Here is an 18,256-nt window from a genome sequence, read left to right as displayed (position 1 = left end):
GCCTTTTAGGGCACGGGAATTTGCAGCCCTGTAGAGCAAGCCCGGCTTTATTAAATGCCCAGCCGCATTGCCAAAAAGCAACACAGTCACATGGTCTTTAGCTGCTTTGAAACCAGGGGCTTGTCTTTCTGATTTCGAAATGTAAGTGTGGTTGGGCATTTTTTCCAGAAGAGCCCAGTCTCGTCAGCATTAAAAACTTGTTCTGGAAGACAGCCCCTTTCCTCTATGATTTTCTTTAATTGTTCAGAGTAGGCTTTTGCTGCCTCCTTATTGGCAGATGCAGCTTCACCAGTAGTCTGCAAGTTTTAGAGGTTGACGCGGTTCCTAAAACTGTTAAGCCAACCTTGGCTGGCTTTCAATTCCTTCTTATCAGAAGGCTGTCCCTCTTCGGCGGGAAGTTTGAACAGCGCATAGATGCTAAGAGCCTTTTCTCGCAACATGTTGCCATTGATAGGCACATGTTTACGGTTCATGTCTTCCAGCCATAAGTTTAATGCTTTTTCAGTCTTCACTAAAGTTTTATCATGCACTTGGCTCGTCACCTTAGCAGTTACTGGAGCACTTGATGCCACGGCTTGATGAATTTCTCTCTTTCGAATCTTGATGGCACGGATGCTAGATTCGTTGTGGCTGTATTTACACACCACGTTGGCGATGGACATACTGTCTCTCAGTAAGTCCAACACAGCCAGTCTTTCCTCCAGCGTTGGAACACATCGCTGTTTCTTCGGTTGAGCACCAGATGAAGTAGGTGGCTTGCGTTTAGGGGCCATGTTATACGAAAAATATGTACTGTCTCTTTAAACAGTACAGGTACAGTAGAGTCTCACTCAGCGCGGAGAGATGCGCACAGTATGAGAGGTACAGGGGGACTGAGTACTGTAGTGGGAACAGCAGATTCGCTTCTCCCATCTCACACTCACTCCGGGGCATATGTACTATTTAAACTGTTTTTTTTGTTCTTTGTTTGCCAACCTTCCAGGGTTATTATAGGGGAGAACCTTATCACAGGCCTAAAGACATGCTGTTACTGTCAAGTCCCCCACAAAAATATTTTAGTGGGAACAGCAGATTTGCATCTCATGCTGGTGGAATTGCCTGCATTCCCCTCCCAACCACGTAAAGCTGAAATTGCGCATGTTAAATGCACGTAAGATGCGACAGACCTGTATAGTGCTCTGTTGCAGAAAGTAGACAGCTGGGGTAAGAGAAATATTTTTCAAGATAATATATTTCTCTTTATTGTATAGTGAACTTAGCTGTTACTTGTGATGATAGAAGTTAAGGAATCTTCAAACAGAAGTTTGAGTTTTAAGTTGATGTCAAATTAAAAAGGTAGATTCATTTTAAAACAAAATATTAGAAAGATCCTCCAGTCACCTTAAAATTCTGGAATTCAGTGTTCATAAAGAATCCTGTCATAAGTGGGTGTGATATAATTGTTTGTTGAATGGGCAGCAGAAAAAGTGTGAAACCTTGACCCCATTGAAGTCTATGGCAAAACTCCCATTGACTTCAGTGGGACTAGGATTTCACTCTTAAGGTATAAGGCCTGTCTGTTTCCTTAACCGTGATCTTGCAAACACTTAGGCTTTGGCTACACTTGCATTTCAAAGCGCTGCCGCGGCAGCGCTGCCACGGCAGCGCTTTGAAGCGCTAAGTGTAGTCAAAGCGCCAGCGCTGGGAGAAAACTCTCCCAGCGCTGTCCGTACTCCACCTCCCTGTGGGGAATAACGGACAGCGCTGGGGCTTTGACTACACTGGCGCTTTGTAGCGCCGCAATTTGCAGAGTTGAAGAGGGTGTGTTTTCACACCCTGCTGCAGCGCTGCAAATTTGTAAGTGTAGCCAAGCCCTTACTGAAGTCAGCAGGACTACTCACATATATAAAGTTGAGTGGATGAATAAGAGTTTGCAGAATCAGGGTCTTAGTGTTTTGTTTTAGTTGTATTATTATTATTTTTTTTCCTGATGTGGTGGCCTGATGGTGATGTGGGTGTGACTGGAGGAGATTGTATGGGTGTTTGGGAATATAGTTGATATTGATCTATTAAAATGTTAATGACTTTTGTTATTCCTAGAGCTCAGAAAACAGGGAGGTATTGTGACAATTCTGCATTACATTGTTTCTGTTTTTCATGGAAACGTTTTTATTTGAAATTTTCTGAACTACTGTAATAACACCTAGAGCCAGAGCTAGAGATTTATAATTAATTAAGATAAAAAAATTTGTTTCTTGCAGATAACTACAGGTGATTTTAAAATGTATTTCATTTTTGGCCCAATCTCACAATCTTTACTTAGTCAAAACTCACACTGAAGCCAATGAGTAATGCCTGAGTAATGAATATGTTCTGTCATAATACATGCATTTTCCATTACTGAAATCACAATAGCGTATTTTAAAATGTATGCAGAAGGGGAAAGCCACAGATAGCTTTTCATAACCTGTCAGGGAGTCGAGTCCTGATTCAAAGTCCTTGGAAGTCAGTGGAGAAATTCTGATTAACTTTAGTAGGGTTTAGATTGAATGCAAAATTGTTATGGCCCTGATCCTCCCACTGAAATCAATGACAACATTTGCAGTGATATGGAACGGTGCCAGAAACACTTTCTTTTATATGGTATTTAGTATATATTTAGGTATATAGTAGGTATGTTGTGTGATGAATGGGAGTATGGAGTGACAATGGTTAATTTTTTTTTAACAATAGCTGCATTCTTTAGAAGAACCCACTTGTCCTGTTCTTCCTGCCACTTTTTATCCAAAGGCTTTTATAGCATAAAATCATAGATCTAGAATATAGTGATCTATATGTATTACTGACTTTTTTGAGACACGAATGGGAGAAGATAAAAGGTTTCTGGAGGTACTTAATTTTTTGACAATATCCGGGCATTGTAACCAATATTCTGATTCCGAGTTTTGTGACAGAGTCATAAATGGATCAACAATTGGATTTTTTTTAAATGTATAGTTGTGAGTTTCTAGCAAAGTGAATCCAATGAAACAATACAGTGATACACTCTTCGCTAGGGAGCAACCCTTGTTGAAGTAGTACTTTGTTTTGATCGCTGTTGCTGTGGTAGCTCTCAAACAATGTTCTTTTGTGTTTGATTTATAGTGATGAAAAGTCAGATTTTATAATAGTATTTCTGAACAACATTATCCAGATACCGCATAATTTGGTACAGCAATAGCTATGATGACATATAGCACAGAAAACAGCTTTCTAAATTGTTGAGGAAAAAATCAAATATAAAATGCCATTGCAGTATGTAAGAGTATAACAGGGGTCGGCAACCTCTGGCACGTGGCTCTCCAGCGTAAGCACCTTGGCAGGCCGGGCCACTTTGTTTATCTGCCACGTCGGCAGGTTCAGCCGACCGCGGCTCCCACTGGCAGCAGTTTGCCATCCCAGGAAGCCGCAGCCAGCATATCCCGCAGCCCGCGGTGCTTCCCGCCGCCCGCATTGGCCTGGGACAGCAAGCCGCATCCAGTGGGAGCCGCGATCGGCCGAACCTGCCAACGTGGCAGATAAACAAACTGGCCTGTCCCACCAGGGTGCTTACCCTGGCGAGCCGCGTGCCAGAGGTTGCCGACCCCTGGAGTATAAAGTGAGGTATTATTCATGCATCAGTACAGAGTAAGTATATTGGCAATGCACTTTAATTGCACCTCTATTATTCAAGAGCTCATTATATTGTTCTGTGCAAGTAAATCAAATTGTTTCTGCTTATTGTGAGATTTAGCAATGACTCTCATGGTGTCTTCTCATAATTACTATACATCCTGCACAATGTTGATACCAATAGAGGCTGTGAATGTTATGTTGCTTGGGTTTCACTGTTTGCTGATTTTTACTAGTAAGTGGTCTCAGCAAACTTATTTTTGAACTGCAGGGCACAGAGTTCATGTGTCTGTATAATGACCCCATTTCTAAGATACCTGTATTGTGAACCATCCCAATTGGGGGAGAATGCTGAACTGCGAATGGGTCTACTTAAAATCTTACTTCAGCCACATGGTCCTGAGAACAAAGAGGTACCTTCTGCACTAGAACACCTTATTCTTCAGCTGCTTTGTGACTTGATTCCACATTTTCAGGTAAAAGTTAATTTAATGCTTGGCCCTGCCTTCTGCAAATAAACTTTGTTAAAGCAGCTTTTTTATTGTATTACTCCTTTGTGTGCTCACATGCAATGCTGCATTCCAACTCCCCAAACTAGATTAGATCAGCAGCTTGGAAATCTAGAGCTAAGAAGTCTGGCTTTCTTGGGGAAGGTAATATAATTTTTTTTTAAGTGATCAAATCTGACCATGCAAGTTCTAACTGGAAACAAGTGTTGTGTGATAGTAACTAATGATGCTGATGACCTTATATATAGTTTAAGCTGGGAGAGCAGCATGTGAGAGACAGAATGTTATTGTCCTGAACCAATCACAGTCTGCTGTTCTTCGAGTGCTTGCTCATGTTAATTCCATTCTAGGTGTGTGCATGCCCAAATGCGCGGCCGCCGGAGATTTTCGTTAGTGGTACCCTTAGGGCTGGCTGTGGTGCCCTCTGGAGTGCCGTGCTCATACCACGGTATATCAGGCACCGCCGGCCCTACACCCTCTCAATTCCTGCTTACTGCCCATGGTGGTCGGTCGGAGCACCCTTCTTGCTGAGCAAGAGCTAGCGGTTTCTACTGTTCTGAACTTCGTGCCTCAGGGCCGTTGTACATAGTTCGCATTTGATAGTGTTAAGTAGTTGTTAAGTGTGTGTTAGTAGTTAGGGTCCCAGCGAGACTTTGCCCCTGGCGGGGCATGCCTTGGTCTCTCGGGTTTAAGCCCTGGTCTCCCAGGTTTAATCTCTGCTTGGACTGCAGCAGGCCTTAAGTGCTTGGAGGAGTCACACGTTAAGGAGCGGTGCTGGATCTGCAAAAATTTTCAGCCCTGCACCCAAAAGAAGCAGGATATCCGTCTCAGGGCTCTCCTGATGGAGTCCGCCCTCCACCCGGCTTCAAAGCCGTCCAGACAGGTTGAACCTAGTGCCTCAGCCCCCGTGCGCAGCGCAGCACTGGCACCCAACTGCTAGCATCATTCACCATCGCCGGTGCCAAAGAAGAAGGCCAAGAAGTGCTCCCTGGTACTGAGCAAGAAGGCCCAGGAGTCATCTAGCAAGGGACCTTGGCCTCCCCGCCAGGCTACTCCGGGGCCATGCAATCATGCCTCCCCAGTTGGGGCTCCCAGCCCCCTTAAAGGTCTGCCCCTGACTCCTGGGAGAAGTATGGGACCCACACTCCTGCCTGCACTTTCATCATCCCAGGCTCTCCAGGCACAGAGAGAGCATAGGTCTCCACCTACTCCAATGAAGACCCCGGTGCTGCAGGACCTGGCTAAGGTTCCCCAAGAAGGAAAGCCCACTGTTAAAACCCCCTAGGGAGCAGGGGAACAGCACTGGTCGCCGGACAGAAGACGTCGATCTTCTCCGCTGTGTCTGGAATCCCGGGGCAGATCCCAATTGCGTTGTTGATCGCTCTCACTTACTATTCCCGGCACCACTCACTCTCTTGATGGTCATCCTCTAGGCATCGATCCCAATCACCAGCACAGTGGGAAAGTTCCCCGTCCCGTTCTCCCCAGCATCAGTCTCCCCAGCATCGGTACCACTCTCCACGCTACAGTTACTATTCAGTTACACCTGTGCAATGGTTACTCTATGTCAGCCTGCTGGGTCCTGGACATACCTTGCAGTTCTTGGCCACCCCTCCTTCCTGCCCCTGCCCCCTCATTCCCTCATTTCGCCATCCCTCTTCCGGGGCTCTTGTCAAGAGCAACTCCTCGTTTAGGAGGTCAAGAAGCTCCTGGGCTTGGGGGCTGTGGAGGAGGTTCCTCGGGACGTTGAAGGAAGAGGATTCTACTCCCGCTATTTCCTAATCCCGAAAGCCAAAGGGGGCCTCAGACCCATCCTGGACCTGCATGACCTCAACAAGTCTCTCAAGAAGTTGAAGTTCCACATGTTCTCCCGGGCCTCCATCATTCCTTCCTTGGATCCGGGGAACTGGTAGACTGCTCTCAACTTAAAGGATGCTTCCTTTCATGTCTCCACATTGCCGGGCCACAGGTGTTTCCTGCGTTTCATAGTGGCCGGGTGTCACTTCCAGTTCACGGCACTACCCTTTGGCCTGTCCTCGATACCAAGTGCGGCCACTTGCTTGCTTGCTTGGGGGGGGGGGGGGGTGGGGTGGGGTGGGGTGAGGTGTCCTATGACTGGCAGATCAAGCAGCAGGTTTTGGGCAGGCAGCAAAGTGCAGGCAATCTGGTGCGTCCATCTGCTGCATCTCCATCTGCTGTTATCTGTGTTAATAAGCCATTAACCACCCACAATGCATAGAGTTGCATAGAGTTTATCGGAGCATTTCTCGACTCCATGTGAGCTGGGGCCTTCCTTTCAGAAGTGCAATTCCAGGCCATGTCAGACTTGATCACCCACATAAAGAGCCATCTGCTCACCACAGCCCACACGTGCCTGCAACTAATTGACCACATGGCCATGTGCACGTACATGTGCACGGCCATGCCCGACTTCATCCACAGCCTCTGAAGGCGTGGCTGGCCCTGGTCTATAGCCCCAGCAAGCACGCCCTGGCCCGTGTGGTCACGGTGCTGAGCTACGTGCTCTTGGACTGGTGGCTGGATCCTGAGTTAATGTTGCAGGGGGTTCTCTATGTGACCCCATCTCCGTCTGTTACCCTGGTCTCAGATGCGTCAGGCCTGGGCTGGGGAGCCCATCTGGGCGAGCTCAGCACCCGGGGCCACTGGCCACACAGTGATCTGGCCCTTCATATGAATGTCAGGGAGTTCAGAGTGGTTTTCCTGGCCTACCAGGCGTTCTTGCCCCACTTGGCAGGAAGGTGCAGGTCCTGGCGGACAGTACAGCCGTAATGTATAACTTCAACAGACAGGGCGATGCCAGGTCTTCAGACCTTTGTTGGGAGGCGCTCAGCCTCTGGGACTTTTGTGTGCAACATGGCATTTTTCTGGTGGCCACCCACCTGCCTTGAACCAGGAACGTCCTGGCAGATTGCTTCAGCATGACCTTCTTGTCTCGCCACGAATGGTCGCTTCATCCAGAAGTGGTCTGCTTAATCTTCCGCAGGTGGGGGACTCCCCGGGTGGACCTGTTTACGTCTAGGCAGAAAGTGTCACCTGTTCTGTTCTCTGTGGGGCAGGGACAAGGGCTCCCTGTTGGACGCCTTCCTGATTCTGTCGTCGGAAGCACTGATGTACATCTTCTCCCCAGTACCGTTGATCCACAAGGTACTGCTGAAGGTGAAGCAAGACAGAGCATCTCTTATCCTCATAGCCCAGCGTGGCCTCATCAACACTGGTTCGCTGTGCTGCTGAGTCTCTCAGCAGCCACCCCATTGCAGTTATCTCTTCTGCCGGATCTGCTGTCCCAGAACCACGGTGACCTGCTGCACCCGAACCTGGCATCACTGCACTTGACGGGTTGCCTGCTGCCTGGCTGAGTGTGGATGAACAGGAGTGTTCCGCTGGTGTCCAACAGGTACTCCTGGGCAGCAGAAAACCGACCACCAGGGCTACCTATGTGGTAAAGTGGAAGTGGTTCATGTGTTGGGCTTCAGACTGACGCATTCGTGTGGAAGAGGCCCCACTGCAGGACATTTGGACTATTTATTGCACCTTAAGCTCCAGGGTCTCTCGCCATCTTCAATCAAGGTATACCTGGCGATCATTTTGGTGTTCTACCCTTCGTTTCAAGGCCAGTCGGTCTTTGCCCATCCCATGATGGCACGCTTCTTAAAACGTCTAGAGTGCCTTTACCTGCATGTTCGGGACCTAGTCCCCTCTTGGGACCTGAATCTTGTGCTGTCAAGGCTCACGGGTCCCCCCTTTGAACTCTTGGCTTCCTGCTTCCTCCTGCCTTTCTCCTGGAAGGTCTCCTTCTTGGTCACTATAACTTCGGCCCATAGAAAGATCAGGGTGCTAACAGTGGAGCCACCCAATAGGATCTTCTATAAGGACAAGATCCAGCTGCATCCAAGGTCATCTCCCAGTTCCACACTGGTCAAGACATTTACTTACAAGTCCTTTATCCAAAGCCTAATGTGATGGATGAGGAGTGTGGGCTGTCTACCCTGGATGTCAAACGGGCACTGGTCTTCTACATTGATAAAACAAAGCTGTTCCATAAGTTAATGCAGTTGTTCATTGCCGTCACTGACAGGATGAAAGGTTGCCCAGTGTCAGCCCAGAGAATCTCATCTTGGATCATGGTCTGTATCCGCTTTTGCTATGAGCTGGCAAAGGTGTCCCCACCAGCCATCGTGACAGCTCATTCGACTAGGGTGCAGGCATCATCATCATCAGCCTTCCTGGCACAGGTTCTGATCCAAGAGGTCTTTTGGGCCACGACCTGGTTGTCCGTCCATACATTTGCGTCGCACTACGCAGCAGGGTCAAGACGATGCTGGCTTTGGCAGAGCAGTGATGCAAGTTGTAAGACTGTGAACTCTGAGCCCACCTCCATTGGTTCGGCTTGTGAGTCACTTAGAATGGAATCGACATGAGCAAGTACTCGAAGAAAAAATGGCTACCTACCTTTTGTAACTGTTACTCTTAGAGATGTTGCTCATGTTCATTCAATTAACTGCCCTCCTCCCCTCTGTCAGAGTTGTCGGCAAGAAGGAACATAGAGGGCATAGGGCCGGCAGCGCTTGATATTCCAAGGCATGAGTGCGGTACTCCACAGGGCACCACAGCCAGCCTTACTGGTACTACTAAGGCAAAAATCTCCAACGGCTGCACTCGTGGGCGCGCACACACCTAGAGTGTAATGGACATGAGCAACACATCTTGAAGAATGACAGTTATGAAAGGTAGGTAACCGTTTTTTACAGCCAGCCCCCAACATCATGTGCTATTTTGAGAAAACTCGTAACACTTGAATTTGAATGGGTGGTTTTAAAATGTGAAATGGGCTATACAAAGTTCTTGTGTTTTAATAAGATAACACAAATTCTGTCCTTACGTAAATAAGTGTGACACTCTCTGAAGCCAGTGGGACTGTGTACCGGAAGGCACAACTGTACTCTGTGTAGGCTGGGATTGTCAAAGGGGCCTACTTCTCACTGAAATTCAATGCAAAGTAGGATGCCTAATTGTTTTGGGCCTCTTTCAAAATCTCAGCCATAGCTCATTGAGGAGAAGAGGGGACGAATAGTACAGTGGTTAGGTTGCAAGCCTGAGACTCAGGAGATGCAGAAGGAACTTCCATGCTCCGTCACAGACTTTCTGGGTGAGCTTTCGCAACTCCCTTAGGTCTGATCTATGCTTCATGGTTAGGTCAACATAAGCTGCCTTGCATCGACCTAGCTGTGGAAGTGTCTTCTCATAAATTCGGATCCCACCCATGTAAGTGCCTCTCTGTGCCTATGTAGTAATACCCCACTCTCCGAGTGGTGTAGAGTCAGTGTCAATATAATTGGATTGACATAGTGTCAGTGTAGACAGTGAATTGTTTACGTTGACTGTTACTGGCTTTCAGGAGCCATCCCACAATCCCCACACTGACAATGCAATTGATATAAGTGCTCTTTGTGAGGACACACACCACCAACACAAGGAGCCAAGTGTGTACATACAATAAATTTAATAACTGTGGGGACTTTATGATGACATTAATAATTTTGTAGTGTAGACATGGCCATGGCCTCTTTGTGCCTTTGTTCCCTGTCTGTAAAATGCTAATAGACTTCAAAAGGGACACAGGAAACTTCTCAGAAAAATAGTTATGAACCTGCTTTATTCCCCCAAAACCAAAACACACAACTATAGGAGTGAACTTTGTTTTGCTAGAAATCACTTTTGTTTTCTTAAATGTATACTAAGCTTTACATTCTCTTCACTGTCCCCTTGTCCACAGTATGTCTTTCACTGCAGCTAGGAAAATCTTTGGCCCAAGAACTCATAAGCTTGTTTTCATAACCTGTCCTATCTTCCTCCTCCAATCCCCAAGCCCTTTTTATCCTTTCTTTGTCTTTCCCCTTTTTTACTCCTGCTAACGTGTATTACATAAATGCTAAAACATTTCATAATCATTTTGTTGTCTTATGGTGGCAACCACTGGTGAAAGGTTCAGCTGGTCACCTGCAGACTTTCCTCTTGATGAATTCAGCAGGCACAAGGCGCCTGATTAGAGCAGATGGTTCATTGTTTTTAATCCCTTGGAATAAATGCCAATGTAGATGAGATCAAAACCATATTCATAACAACAGCTCCAGAATTTTGATCAGAACAGCTGGGTTTGGTTGGAATTGGAATTTTCAAGAGCAGAACATCTTTCATATCTAACACATTAACTTATTGAAGCACCCTGCTGTTTGAATCCTCTTCTGCACTGCTTCCAAGCATAGAATGACACTTTTGGTCAAGACACTCAAATGCAATTTTTTTCTGTAGAGAAACTTACATCGTGGTTCAGGGGAATAAGATACTGACCTGCTATCTCTTGAGACTGAAATTGGAATCAAGATTAGATAATAAGAAAAGTGATTTTGTGTGTGTGTGTGTGTGGGGGGCTCAATAATAACATTTCGCATTAGAAAACCTCTACGCCGCTTGTTCCATTTGGCAATCACTAACCCAGAGAAGCTCAGGAATTAAATTGCATGCAGTAGCAAATCAGGAACGAAGGACCCAAAACCAAGGATGTCTGTCTGTCGTCCCTCTTAAGGAAAAGGGCAGTGCTTGTTAATTCCTTAAGTTTTTGTCTGATTTTACTTCTGAGTTTCAAACTGCAGATAGGCTTGTCTGTTTCAACGCTGATCCTGCCATGAGCCATAGAATGTTAGGGTTGGTAGTTTATTTCTGAATGTGTTTCTTGCAAAGTTCTTAGAACAGTTTGCAATAAAAAAGTTATACAACTCTTAGGACCAGCTATAGAAAATGAAATTCTTCCACACATCTTGTAAGGGAGAAGGAAAATAAATAAAAAAAAGTGTGTGTATGTGTTTAAGCTATCTCTTTTTCTCTACAGATAAAGGACTTGCCACAAATAACGGAAGCATTGTTCTTTCTAGAAGAATTATTCCGGAGTCTGCTTCGCTACCCTGTTTTTTGGAAAGTCCAGTTATCCCAGCTTTGTCTGCAGATGTTGTGCTTCTGTGAGATTTGTCTGAACGTGACAGGGGAATGTTCATCTACAATTTGCTTAATAGAGCAAAATGTTGAGTTCTTGCAAGAGGTAAGAATTTGGGAGAAGATACAAAAAGCTACATTAAATGGAAAGATTGTTGCCATTTTAAAGGTGGTCTTTCAAAGTGGATCTATACATGCAGTTATTTTTTCTTGCTAAGAATCTTTGTTTAAAATGATCATCTGTGCTGAAAAAGTCAATCAAAGGTTCTCATTATCCTCACTGTGAGACCAACACAAAGTTAATACAAAATTCATAAGCAAATAGAATGTTCTGTATTTGCAACAAGCATCATCTTCCAATATATTGAACTTCTACAAGTTAAGAAATCTGAAATGTTTTGATCGGGCTGTAATCCTCAATCAGGGTTTGCAGTTTCAAGTCAATGGGACTTGTGCTCCTAAGTTGCATAGGTGCTTTTTAAATCTCAACTTTTGGTGTCTAAATATTGCCGTAGGAGCCTAATGCATTTTTGAAAAAATTGGGCTATAAGTCTAAAACAGTTCACAATAACTTTTAATGTATTGGAAGTCTAAATAACTTTTCATTATTAATGTTGAAGTAGCTTTATTTTGAAGCGACAAAGGTTTTTTGCTACCTAGAGAAAATCACTCCACCCTATTAGAAACATGATCTAGGAGCATAGTTTAACCATTGTAGAGTTCAGGTTGCCACTGTCTGTGAATTTCACTGCTTCAGGCCCAGTATTTTCACAGATATTTGTGTACTATGGATAAAATTGCCCCCTCCCCCCGGCCCCTCTCCAATGGTGGTACCTAAAGTTAGGCTTCTAAATCCATATTAAGGGATCCTTTAAGTAAGCACATATTTTAAAAAAATGCAGATTACCCAGAAGCTCTTACTGACATCAACATAGGATGCTTAGCACTTTAGACATTCAGGTACTTATTTTGGTCCTTAGACTATGGTCTTAGGAGTCTAACTTTAGGCACCCATTTTTGAAGATCTCTAGGCTTATGTAGAGCACATAGACATTGAACTGTTTTATCTAAACTAATAAGGCTTTTACCATAGTGTTTGCTTATGGTAGATATATGAAGCCTGAGTTTAATTTTGTTGTTTTTGTTTCTTCGTTGCAAAACCTAAAAAGCCAGAAAATGTAAAATTATGAAGTCCCCATATATCAGCTACTATGTTTTAGTGCTGACTGGTTAGATTCAATGTAGACTGTAGTGTAGGAGCTGGCCAGTATAGGTTAAACCAAATTATAGAGAAACTAATCAGAATCTTGTGGCTATTTAATAAAAGACTTGAATTGTATTGAAGCTCATGCTTTCCAGATGATTACCTTTATTGAAAGGTTGCTGCTTTTAAATTATGAGGTTTGAACAGCTACGCTGTGTTCAGTATATACTGTGTGCATAAAAAAGACCTGCAGTAGAAATATGTTTATTTCCACACTGCATCTGGCTCAAAACTGAAATATTCAAACAACATTTTTTTTCTACCTCTTCAGGACTTTCCAGTGGAACAGGCCATAATTGGATTAGGTTTACTTCTGCTACAGACTCCAGCATGTCAGCAGAAACCCATCTTAAGCCTAGGTAAAGTTCTACTTGGAATATCCAGTTTCCAAGATCATGGTTTCCTGTTCGTTTTGTTTCCTTAAATTTAAGACTTGGTCTTTTTGTAATCAGTCTTCTTTGAAGTTAGGTGCAGTGATTGGAATGCTCATTGTATTAAGTTGTAATTTTTTGTTAATAAAAAATAAAAGTTTGATATGGTGGAGTCAAAGGCAAAAAGAGATCTTTTCCCCCTCCTGTTTCCTGTCATGGATGTTAGCACCTGCTGGCTTGTCCTGCCTTTGTATAGGGGTTTAAATTTTTCCTGCCAGAGGCAGGATAGCCTTTGCACAGGGTTCAGGCCTACTGAACCTGTTCCTTCTGACAGTTCTTCTGTTTGACAATCTTGAGGGCACAGCGTATAGCTTATTTGTATAGCTTATTTGTTTGGCTGGGCTTTTGACTTACTGTTTTAGTAATAGAGAATAGACTTTTCCTTTTGATACATTAACAAGCAGGGGTTTCTGTTATATTCCATTTCTGTGTTTATTGATGTAAGGTGCTCAGGTGGCTTGGTATAAAGGGCATGAAATGTACATTCGGTGATGTCTTCCTTACCAGGAAAGTAGTTTGCACTGTGGCAGTACAATGTGTATATATATTGCAACTCTTTGGGGGACTATTACTGTGCTTGACCAGAGTGTTTGCTAGAAAATGTGCATGTCATACTGAAAAGCATAACTCTTTTTTCCACCTAATTTTTTTCTCTTGCTCAAATAGCTTGCAAGCTCCTTTCCTGTACAGAAACTCAGAAAATTCCAGCCACAGCCATCATCTTGGTGATGCCTGTGTTGCAGATCTTATCTTCAACAGCAGTTGAGGACTGCATATCGGAGGAAGATTCTGGCCCCACTAGGCAACAGCTGGCTATAAATCTTCTGGAAATGGTACAGCAGGAAAGCATAAAGGATAAAAAGAAATTGGTAAAGATTTAATTCAGGCTCTTCCCTTTTGGGGCAGATTGGGTTGGGGGTGATATAACAGTTTCTCTGCATTGTTACATACAGTAATTTACATTAGAGACTGCCAAAGGTGGTGTGTGTGTGTGTTTAAACTTGACATGGAAACTGTCAAAACATGTATTAAAGATGAGTAAAATGGAAAGTGCTAGGAAGGCATCAAAAACTAATTTTGCGTTTGGGCATTGCTTCTACCTGTGGGTTTTTTTTGTTTGTTTTTTGTTTTTAAACAGCCTTATATCAGCTCAGACAGATTTAAGGGTATAAGTACATCTTCATCCTGTGCTGTTAGCCAAATAGCAGCCCTCAATAGAACGCTCAACTTTTGCCTCCTTCAGACTCTTGCTTATGGTACTCTTATTCATCCCCTTCCTTGTAACAGTAGTCTCATCAACCACCACTCTTTTCTGCTCTTTCCTCTTTGTTGGGGAAAGAGAGGGAGAACAAAGGCAAAGGGGGCATAAAAGTACCACCTTGGAATCTTTTTGTACTTACTGTTGCTCCCCTCTTATTTACTGATGCAGGATCTTGAGCCTGAGAACTCTCTCTCCCTCTGCCACAGAATCATAGAAATGTCGGGCTGGAAGGGACCTTGAGAAGTTAAGTCCAGCCTCCTGCACTGACACAGTACCAAGTAAACCTAGATCGTCCCTGACAAGTATTTGTTCAGCCTGTTCTTAAAAACCTCCAGTGCTGAGGATTTCCACCATCTCCCTTGGAAACCTATTCCAGTGCTTAGCTACTCTTATAGTTAGAACATTTTTCCTGGTATCTAGCCTAAATCTCCCTCCCTGTAGATTAAGCCTATTACTTCTTGTCTTACTTTCAGTGGACGTGGAGGACAACTGACCACCATCCTCTTTATAATAGCTCTTAACATACCTGATGGCTGGTTTCAGGTCCACACTCAGTATTCTTTTGTCAAGACTAAACACGCCCATGTTTTTTAACCTTTCTTCATAGACCAGGTTTTCAAAATCCTTTATCGTTATTGTTGTTCTCCTCTAGACTCCATCTAGGTGTTCATAGAATCATAGGGTTAGAAGGGACCGCAAAGGTCATCTAGTCTAACCCCCTGCTAAGATGCAGGATTTGTTGTCTAAATGATCCAAGACAGATGACTATCCAGACTCCTTTTGAAAACCTCCATCCAAATGTTCTGAGAATAGGTGAGAGCTGCCTACCTTCTCATTTAGATATCCTCAGTACTGTAGAAGTTAGGCTCCATTTGCCTCTTTACAGCTGTTTTCAACTGTTTCTGGAGATTAGTTAAGTTGGTGGTGCATTTGAGACAGCAAAACATACCATTTCCTCTAGTTTCTGCATCTAAGAACCATTTATCTTAGAGGTCCACTCCCAGTTAAAGTTTTCTTCAGAAGTCCATAGATGCCAGCCCAGGTAATGCAGTAATATGTCCTGTCCACAAAAGATAAACATATTGTGTCACAGATGAGTGGGAACTTCTTAGATCAAGACACTATGATGCATTATCAAAGTGTATAATTTTTTAACTTAAATGGTCATCTCTGCACCATGTAGCACTAACTAAATCCTGTCCCAGCAGGCTAAGGATGATGCATGCGGTGAATTGTCTAGTGATGCACTCCTCTTTGGTTGTTCCAGAAACCTAGCCTGGTATCAGTACAGATGTCTTCCGATCACAGGGAATAAAATGCTGTAATTTCAGTTCTCTGTAAAGGGAGCTGTACTGTCTAGTCATTCAAGTGATCTCCCAGGATCCCAAGCTCCAAAAGGCGAAGGCTTTTCTCAAGTTGAGCTAAAGGTTTTAGTTGTTCTGTAGCTTTTAAAATCTTATACTGCTAACTATTTTTAGTCTGGCAAGATCATATTGGTAGTGGATGGCTCCCTAGATCTTCCTGTGGGCCGTACCTGCCTGGCCCCTGAGCTTCTACCCTGGGAGGCTAGCCCCCGGCCCCTCCCCTGCTGTTCCTCCTCCCCTGCAGCCTCAGCTCACTCTGTCGCCAGTGCAATGCTCTGGGTGGCAGGGCTGCCAGCTCCTGGGGCAGCGCAGCTGCAGAGCCGGGGCCTGACCCGGTGCTCTGAGCTGCAGGGCAGCGTGGCTGGCTCTAGCCGGAAAGTTGGCTGCCTGTCCTGGTGCTCTGAGCGGTGCGGCTGTAGCGCCGCCAGCCACCGGTGCTCCAGGCAGCACGGTAAGGGGTCAGGGAGCGAGGGGGGTTGGATAGAGGGCAGAGGAGTTCGGAGTGGTGGGTCGAGGCGGTCAGAGGGCGGTCAGAGGGCAGGGGTTCCCCGGGGGCAGTCAGGAAGGAGGGGGGGTAGATGAGGTGATGGGGGGCAGTCAGGGGCGGGATTCTGGGGGCTGTCAGGGGATAGAGAACAGGGGGGTTGGATGGGGGCGGGGCCAGGCCATTCCCGGCTGTTTGGGGAGGCACAGCCTCCGCTAACCGGCCCTCCATAAAATTTTGGAAACCCGATGCGGCCCTCAGGCCAAAAAGTTTGCCTGCCCCTGTTCTAGGGAAATGTTTTAAGGACTTGTATCCCAGATTTTCTCCTCAAGGCTCCAGAAACCTGGTTACTGTACTGGCTGATGAGCTACGGAGACGTGTGGTAACCTGTAGTTCTTAAAAACATAAGAACGGCCATACTGGGTCAGACCAATGGTCCATCCAGCCCAGTATCCTGTCTTCTGACAGTGGCCAATGCCAGATTCTTCAAAGGGAATGAATAGAATAGTACAATTATTAAGAGATCCATTCCCCCGCAGTCCCAGCCCCTGGCAGTTTGAGGCTTAGGAACATCCAGAGCATAGGGCTGCTGATGGCCGTTGATAGGTCTATCTTCCATGAACTTGTCCAGTTCTTTTTAGAACCCAGTTATAGTTTTTTGGCCTTCACAACATCTCTTGGTAACAAGTTCCATAGGTTGACTGTGTGTTGTGTGCAGAAGTACTATTTTTTTGTTCGTTTTAAAGCTGCTGCCTGTTAATTTCATTGGATGAACCCTGGTTCTTGTGTTATGTCAAGGGGTAAATAACACTTCCTTACTCACTTTCTCCACACTATTCATGATTTTATAGTCCTCTATCATATTCCCCCTTAGTCACCTCTTTCCTAAACTGAACAGTCCAGTCTTTTTAATCTCTTCTCATATGGAAGCTGTTTCATACCCCTAATCATTTTTGTTGCCCTTCTCTTTACCTTTTCCATTTCGACTATATCTTTTTTGAGATGGGGTGACCAGAACTGCTTGTAGTATTCAAGGTGTGGGTGTACTATGGACTTAAATAGTGTCATGATGATATGATATTTCTTAACTTTAGGACCAGGAATGTAGTTCTTTAGTGTTCCCACATGCTTGGTGAATTTGTGCACCAGGGTCAAATCACTAACAGAATATAATCTTTAATGGAATTTCCACGTGTTCTTTTTTGTGCTTTATGCTCTGTTCCTACAGGGAAAACCCTTATCAATGTCGTCTTCATCTCTTGCCTCAACTTTTCTAATTTGCTACGTCTCTGAGCTTCTAATCTCTGTCCTCCAGCCCACCCAGAATACTTCTGTGAATAACATTTTCCCTTCCAGACCACATCACATCCCTTCTTTGATCCTTAACTGGCAACCATCTCCTCTTGTATCAGTGAGGTTCCTAGTACAGGCCCTCAAGGCTTTACTTAACTCTGCTCATGCTTGCTATTCTGCTCTCCCCTTTCTTCCTGTGATTTAACAAGCAGATTGCCCTCGGACTCAGAGATCCCAATAAGAATTAGAACTCCACTGTGGCAGATGCTGTACAAAAATAACAGTCCCTGCCTCCAGGGGCTCACAATCAGAGAATCCCTCTTTGCTCTGCACAACCTTACCAGCTCCCTTCATCTTTCTCTCACTCACCTCTTTGAGTCTTTTTCTGGGCTGTCCTTTCTTCTGGGGACAGGGTTGCTGTTTCTGAACCAGAATCCTCTCTCCATTCATACTCCTATAAATTCTCTCGTTCAGTGAAGCCTCAGTAATGTGCCACCGCAGACACGATTTTTCAGTCAATCAATAATAATAAACATGAAATGAGATCCTTCTTTGCCCACCTTGTATATTGTAACCAGTTTGTGGGCACTTACAACTACTTGACTTCTGCTTTGCTGCTCACAAATTGTAGCAACATGGGGCTACAACTTGAATCCTCCTCCTCTGACAGCACAAGCCTTTACCACTTAAGACAGAAGAATCTCCATTAGTTAGGTCCTTTACTACCAGGACATACAACTGAGCAATTACTTCATTCAGTAAAAGGCACTGGCACATGTATGCTGTGTCTGTCCAAATGAGATTGTAAACCCTTGGGACAGGCATCCTGTCATTGTCTTTTTACAGTGCAACATGGAACACATTGTCAGAGCGCAGTAAACAAATACTGAGCTGCTAAATGTTAATGCTAGCCATGACTAAACTTTCTGGCAAATGTTCTATGAATAAACAATAGTACTCCCAAAAATGTGGAGGGGAAAGGGACATGATTCTCTAGAGGGGAGGAGAATCA

At 44.7% G+C, this 18,256-nt stretch overlaps 1 protein-coding gene across 3 annotated transcripts in view; it reads left to right on the top strand.

The window, feature by feature from the left end:
* Positions 1-18,256, top strand: part of FOCAD (focadhesin) — a 191,039-nt gene that overhangs the window by 43,274 nt on the left and 129,509 nt on the right. For all 3 annotated transcript variants that reach the window (XM_039544825.1, XM_039544826.1, XM_039544827.1), the window contains exons 7-10: positions 3,902-4,106; positions 11,047-11,253; positions 12,683-12,770; positions 13,509-13,711. In XM_039544825.1, the coding sequence (XP_039400759.1) occupies positions 3,902-4,106; positions 11,047-11,253; positions 12,683-12,770; positions 13,509-13,711 (703 nt within the window). The remainder of the gene's footprint in view (positions 1-3,901; positions 4,107-11,046; positions 11,254-12,682; positions 12,771-13,508; positions 13,712-18,256) is intronic.

The sequence above is a fragment of the Mauremys reevesii genome, linkage group 6, assembly GCF_016161935.1.
Source record: "Mauremys reevesii isolate NIE-2019 linkage group 6, ASM1616193v1, whole genome shotgun sequence".
Taxonomy (NCBI): Eukaryota; Metazoa; Chordata; order Testudines; family Geoemydidae; genus Mauremys; species Mauremys reevesii.
Note: the sequence above shows the minus strand (reverse complement) of the source record. Positions and strands in the feature narration are given on the sequence as shown.